We start from the raw sequence: 7,280 nt of genomic DNA, 5'->3' as shown, positions 1-7,280 counted from the left end.
CACACACACACACACACACACACACACACACACACACACACACACACGAGCTGCAGAAATGAGTCAGAAGTTAGGAGTGTTTGCTGCTCTGGCTTGTAGAGGGCTTTAGTTCACAGGAGACACATCAGGCAGCTCACAACTTCCTGTATTTCCAGCATCCTTTTCTAGCTTCTGTGGACACCTTATAAACATGTGTGCATCTATAGACATATAAGTAAAATAAAATGAAAAAATAAAAACTTAAGATAAAAACACTATGGTTTGTATCCTTTCACTATTCCTAGTTGTCTAAGAAAGTGCCAGATTGATTTCCAAAGTGGTGGTACAAGTTTACATTCCCACCAGCAATGGAGGAGGGTTCCCCTTTCTCAACATGAGAGTCTAGCATGTATTGTCACTTGAGTTTTTGATCTGAGCCATTCTGATGGGTGTAATGTGAAATCTCAGGGTCGTTTTGATTTGCATCTCCCTGATGACTAAGGACATTGAGCATTTCTTTAAGTGTTTCTCTGCCATTCCATATTCCTCTACAGAGAAATCACTGTTTAGCTCTGTACCCCAATTTTTAAATTGGATTATTTGATTTGTTGCTTTTGAACTTCTTTAATTCTTTATATATTCTGGATATTAGCCCTCTGACAGATATAGGGTTGGGAAGATACTTTCCCAGGGGAGCAACAGAACCAAAATATTTGGGCGTAGGAGTCTTTTCTGAGACTGATACTCCAACCAAGATAACCTAGAACCCCTGATCAGATGTAGCCCATGGTAGCTCAGTATCCAAGTGGGTTCCCTACTAAGGGGAACAGGGACTGTCTCTGACATGAAATCAGTGGTGGGCTCTTTGACCACCTTACCCCTGAGTGGGGAGCAGCCTTGCTAGGCCACAGAGGAGGACAATGCAGCCAGTCCTGATGAGACCTGATAGGCTAGGGTCTTACGGAAGGAGAGGAGGACCGCCCCTATCAGTGGACTTGGACAGGGGCATGGAAAGAGATGAGGGAAGGAGGGTAGGATTGGGAGGGAAAGAAGGTGGGGGCTACAGCTGGGATACAAAGTGAATAAACTGTAATTAATATAAAACATAAAAACTTAATTAAAAAAAGAAATTTGGTCTCAGGGTGGCAATATCACGAAGTAGAGCCTTTAAGAGATGTGTCTAGGAGGAGGAGCCTGTCCATCAGAAAAGACCGGAAGTAAGCCTACCTGCCTTTCTTTCTCTCGCTCCTTCTCACTGATTCAAGATAGAGGCACTTGCTTATTTGCATGCATGCTCCTGCCCTTGCTACCCACTTCACTGGCAGATCTGCCAAGGGGCAGCCCCTACTGAAAGCCTGAGCTTCACCACCTTTGTAAACTCTGAACCTCAAAACCCAAGCTCAATAATCTTTCCTCACAAACCCTGTGTCATGTATTTCATTATAGTAACCAAATGGCAACTTATGGGACACCCACCTTTAATCCCAGCATTCAGAGGCAGGTGGATCTCTGGGAGTTCAAGGCCTCCCTGGTCTACCTAAGCACCAGACCAGGGATACATAGTGGACCCTGTCTCAAAAAAACAAAACAAAACAAAACAACAAACAAAAACAAACAAAACACACAAAATGAAACTAACAAACAAAAAGGTGACTAACACAGAAACCAATCTAAAAGTAATCCAAATAATTACTTGTCAGTTGAAGAACATGGCAATATTTACTTACTGGGCAATAGTTCTCTATCAGCAGTCTCTGTGCAGCTGGGATAAGGGTAAAATAGATGTCCTTTCTCTAATGGGTATGGAATCATTCTAAAAGCTTAGGAAAAAAAAAAAACATTAGCAATCAATCTTATCCCATTACTATCTATGCTATAAATCAAAGCTATTCTGCAGACACATTTTTATAATATTTTTCACAAAACATTTTGTTTTCCTTTCTGGAGAGATGTTTTAGATGAAAAAAAAGTGACTAGAAGAACACACTGGGCAAGAATTCACAGGGAATGAACGAGATTTACTAGAGAGCAGTGAGTGGTCTAGTCTGAGTCACAGGGAATAACTGCTAGAAGGTAACACTGGCTGGGTCTTCCTTTGCCCCAGTCTCCTCACCACAATCATGGTCTCAACTCCACAACTGTAAGTTCTGCTTCCTAGAGGAACCAAAATTTTAATGTGTATAATTGTTGTGGCTCTGAAGCTAAAGGAGTTCACGCTGGCTTAGCCCTCTACCCGTGAAGTTCACTAAGAACTTCTGCCAGAATGCAGACATAGGCCCATACACATACAACAAATTACATTTTGAAAAAGAAAGGATATTCATATCTGATTCAGGCATCATGAAAGTCTTTTCAGTGTCATTCAGCAATCCGTGCTAACATAAGAAAACCACTCATCAAGATGCACGAACTGCAGCATACGTTCTATGCTTGGTGACAACCTCTCCAGGACCAAGCAGAATACCAGACAAAAGAGAAATACACAAAATGAATGAGAAAGTCCCTGGCTTTGAGGACCTTTCAGTCAACTGGAAGAAACCCAGAACTACTCAAAGGCATTCAACTCTTCAATTGCACAATTTCAATTTGATTGAATTCTCTATTGCCAATGTCAAGCACAGTACATGACTGTTGTTAATAAGTGGTTAATTCGGAGATTCCCAAACTTATTAAGTAGGGAGTCCAAAAAACTTTAAAAATCTATGTTCTAAGAACTCAGGAATATTAAAAAATAGACACAAATTCAACAATTTTATTCTTACTTCATTTTGAACTAAACAAACTTTCAGCAGGCTGTGGTGATTTGAACCTGTAATGTCACCTACTCAGGAGACCAGGGTAGGAAGCCTGTACAAGCTCAAGTTCAGTGCTGGCCTGAATGGCAATGTAAAGCAATCCATCTCAAAACAAAACAGAAGGTTTCTTAATAGTAAAATATACTTAGGAAACCCTTGGATGCTGTGTAGTTTCTCAGCCGTGGGACTGGCTCAGACACCACCATTTCCTGCACCATTTCATTCCTGCTCCACACTGATTCCTGTCATGTTCCTTCTTTTAATCATAGCAGCTTACAAAATAAAAGTGCAGAATTATGAAGACCCTGGACAGAGATGGACCTTAATGCTGAAACTGATCTCTCCCTGAGTTAACGGTTTGGGTAGTATCTCACAGATGCCGAGTGCTCCCATTAAAAAACTTCTAGTAGAGTGATAAAAAGAACTGTCCAGTGGGAGTGGCCTTTGGTAGCCTACCTCTGGGAGCTAACAGTGTCCACTGGAGTAGTGAAGAAGGGAAGGAAGGGTAAAGGAAAGGTTCTTCGCTGGCATTTTATATCAAGAACATGGTTTCCAATTATGACCACAGGTTTACATGTGCAATTTTCATAACGTACTTAGATGACAATGTATGGCCAAAAGAAAAAAGTAGAGCTATAAATTAGTTAGCTTGTTTGCATGTTATAATGCAAAGAAACACTTTTCAGACATAGAATCAAGTTCTAGAGCAGCCAGTGAGATCCTGTTTCAAAGAAAAGAAGAGGAGGAAGATGTAAGGGAAGAGGCAGCAGGACAGACTAAGTGCTAGGCCAGCTAGAGTGAGACTCTTGTCGCAAATGAAAGAGCAAAACAAAACACAAACCAAAATATAGCAGAATACTGACACATACTTACAACACTGACAGACATTGTCGATATTACATTAAATAAAACAAATAAAATACAAAATGGTAATTACTGTGCAAATGAACTATAGGAAGTACCTAAACTCATTAGCCAGAGCACAGAACGCTGCAGGTGGCCAGAATGATGAAAATAAATTAACTATTTCTGTGTATAGAATTTCAGTTTGGGAAGATGAAAAGGTTCTGGAGATGAGTGCTCATGATAGGTGTTCAGCAATGTGAACACATACAATATTGAACTGGACACAGAGCAGCCACAACGATAAACTATTATACCACAATTACAAACTGAAGCCAGGCGTGGTGCTACGTTCTCACAGTTCTAGTACTTGGAAGGTAGAAGCAGGAATCAGAAATTTAAGATCATCTTCAGTTACACAGGAAGCTTGAAGCCTGCCTGAACTATGTCAGACACTGATGGAGAGAGAGAATGAATAGAGTTGCTACACTGGCTAGTTTTTAATTTCAACTTGACACAAATCAGAGTCACCTGAGAAGAGACAGCCTCCATTGAGGAATTGCCTCCATCAGACTGGTCAGAGGGAATGTCTATAGGACATTGTCATAATTGCTAACCGATGTAGGAGAGCCTAGTGGTGGTGTCACCCCTGGGCAGGTGAGTCTGTGCTGTGTGATAAAGCAAGCTGAGCAAACCACAGGAAGCAACCATGTAAGATGTTCCTCCTTCTGTGGTTTCTGCATGAAGCTCCTGCTTTGAGTTTCTGCTCTGGCTTCTCTCAATAACGGACTGTAAGCTGTAAGATGAAAGAAACCCTTTCCTCCTCAAGTTGTTATTGGCTATAGTGTTTATCACAGTGACAGAAACCAGAACAGTTGCTCTAAGTTATTAGAAGGATGATTTCATGTTATTCACATCTAAAAACAAAAAAGACCATTTTTTTTGAAAGAATTCTGTGTGTATGAATGCTTTGCCTGCATGTATAAGTGCATATCAGTGTATTTCTGGTATCACTGGAGATTGGAAGAGAGCAATAGATACCCTAGAACTGGAAGTAGGGTGGCTGTGTGCCATCATGTGGATGCTGGGAACCAAATCCAGGTCCTTTCCAAGAGCAACAAGTGCTGAATCACCACTCCTGTTCCATAAACCAGATTTTTTTTTTTTGAGTGTGTGTTTGTGTTTGTTTAAAACAGGACTGAGTGCACAGCTCAGTGATACAGCATGTGCTATTAGTATAATTAAAGCTTTCATTTCAACCTCCCCCACCTCATCACAAAAACAAAACCAAACCAACCAATCAACGAAAAACAACAGCAAAACGTAAACACATTTTTAAAAGCTTATAAGCTAAAAGGTATACAATTTCATTTTTTCTCATTGGAAATAATTTAATTTAGCAAAATACTCTAACATTTTCTTATTCTGCTTTTCCTAAACGTGGCACCAATATACATTAAATTATTTATTTCTTGTACAAAATATAATGCCGCAGAGATCAATCACTGCAAGTCCTCCTGAAACTCACGGTCTCACTGAAAAGACTGTCTGTGGCTACAATGAGCAGTATGAGAGCTTAGCATTGCATCTGGCAAGGAACACTCACTGCCTTCCCACGTGCACTGCAGGAGACTCAGAGCGCCTTCTATTCGTTTCCAGTGCTGCAGATGAAAGAAAGCATAGGCAATTGCTTCACTATCTCCTCGCTTCAGAATGTGCTCCGGAGGCAAGATTAAACTTTTCATCTCTAGTAAGTACTGCAAAACAACACATCCATGCCAAGAAATTAAATTGTGTTAAAAGCAAACATCCACAAAACATTTACTCAAATGTTACAAATTGGTTTAAACACACACATTAAATTTGTTAAAATGACATGCAGTTCCAACTGAAAACCTGTTTAAAGTACTTGTTATACTCCCAAACCTCCTTTTCCTATAGGTAAAGACAAAGTGACAAACAGCTTATGCGACCTTGCAAAATAAAAATGGAAAGTTAATTTGAAGAAATAATGTAAATAAATACTTTGCAAAAAGCAATTAAATATAAAATTATAAAATATGGTTTCTTGAAAATACTTTGTGTCAGACTTACAGGGCTACTTAACTATAATTGAAATCTAAAATTTAAAAAACTACCCAAGCTCTTGTTTTACTTTAAAAAAAAAAAAAACTAATAGAAAAAAACTAATAGAAGCTTTTCAAAAATCACATAAACTAATCCCTTCTTTTTTTTCTTTATTAATTAAACTTTATATCCCCCCTGTGGTTCTCTCCCTCCTCCAGTCCCAACCCCTCCCTTCCTCCACCCTCTGCATGCATGCCCTTCCCCAAGTCCACTGACAGGGGAGGACTTCTTTTCCTTCCTTCTGATCCTAGTCAATTATGCCTCATCAGGAGTGGCTGCGTTGTCTTCTTCTGTGGCCTGGTAATGCTGCTTCCCCCTCAGGCGGAGGTAATTAAAAAGCAGGCCAATCAGTTCATGTCAGAGACAGTCCCTGTTCCTATTACAATGGAACCCACTTGGATAGTGAGCTGCCATGGGCTACATCTGTGCAGGGGTCTTAGGTTATCTCCATGCATAGTTCTTGGTTGGAATATCAGTCTCAGGAAAAACCCCTGTGCTCAGATTTTTTGGTTCTATTGCTCTCCTTGTAGAGTTCCTGTCCTCTCCCACTTCTTTCCTAAGACTCCCTGCACTCTGCCCAAAGAAGCTTTTCCAAGGATAGTCCTTGCACTTTATTTCCTGTTGACAGTCATGTTTGGCATTGGAAAACCAGCTGTAGTAGGGATGTATGGGAAAAAAAAAAAAAAAAAAAAAAACAAGTTGAGAAGAAAGAACACTGACAACTATATGGGGTTGGGGGAGTTTTCACAACTCTAGTTAAAATGGAAAAACTGGAGCAGACATATAGATTTTCCCATCATTCTCTAAATAGAGTCTTCCCTCTTATCTACCATTATTTTATCTGCCCAGGATGCAAATATTGGAATGTCTTGTGCCCACATGTGTACATACACAAAGACATAAATGTCACATTTCAGACCCAGAACAAGCCGCTGAGGTGCCTATTTAACATATCAAAGCAGACCTAGCCTCTGGATTCTCCCAGGATCCCACCCTCGCTAACTGTTACAGGGCATGGCTGGCATGCCCTGCCCTACATGCTGAACTTTCCAGCCCAGGGGCTGGGCTTCCTCTTCCCCAGCGGTTCTTCACTATATAACTCTCTCTCTCTGTGTCTCTTCCTCTCTCTGTGTGTGTCTCTGTCTGTCTGTCTCTCTGTTTCTTCTTTCCCTCTCTGTGTGTGCAGGCTCTTTCTTCCTTCACCCCTTCTCTGTCCCCCTGTCTGCATGGCAACATCCCTGGCCTTGTTCCTTGGGAACTGTGAACCTTCCTGAGAACCCATCAGAGAGCTGCCCCCAATAAACATGCCTTTATACATTTAAAAAAAAAGAAAAAAGAAAAGAAAATACTTTGTGTCATCATTCAGTCCTGTTTTCTTTTATTTCCATTTTCTGGGTAAAACACTTAACTGTGGGGAAAGTCAATTGATTAATATTCACCAACTATAAGACAATATACTCAAACACCAAAAAAACTAAACCCACATCATAATGAAATATGCAGATTTCTTTAATAATTGTAATCAGACTGTGGTGG

General features: G+C 40.3%; 1 protein-coding gene across 1 annotated transcript in view; it reads right to left on the bottom strand.

Annotated features, from left to right (window-relative positions):
- The window catches only part of St7l (suppression of tumorigenicity 7 like), a 68,095-nt gene that overhangs the window by 3,839 nt on the left and 56,976 nt on the right, over nucleotides 1-7,280 (bottom strand). The window contains exons 12-13 of the mRNA XM_055628878.1: nucleotides 5,224-5,374; nucleotides 1,707-1,799 (exon numbers count right to left, since the gene is read on the bottom strand). Of these exons, the coding sequence (XP_055484853.1) occupies nucleotides 1,707-1,799; nucleotides 5,224-5,374 (244 nt within the window). The remainder of the gene's footprint in view (nucleotides 1-1,706; nucleotides 1,800-5,223; nucleotides 5,375-7,280) is intronic.

The sequence above is a fragment of the Psammomys obesus genome, unplaced genomic scaffold (assembly GCF_907164565.1).
Source record: "Psammomys obesus unplaced genomic scaffold, mPsaObe1.curated_primary_1811, whole genome shotgun sequence".
NCBI classification, from domain to species: domain Eukaryota; kingdom Metazoa; phylum Chordata; class Mammalia; order Rodentia; family Muridae; genus Psammomys; species Psammomys obesus.
This window is presented reverse-complemented; position numbering and strand designations above follow the sequence as displayed.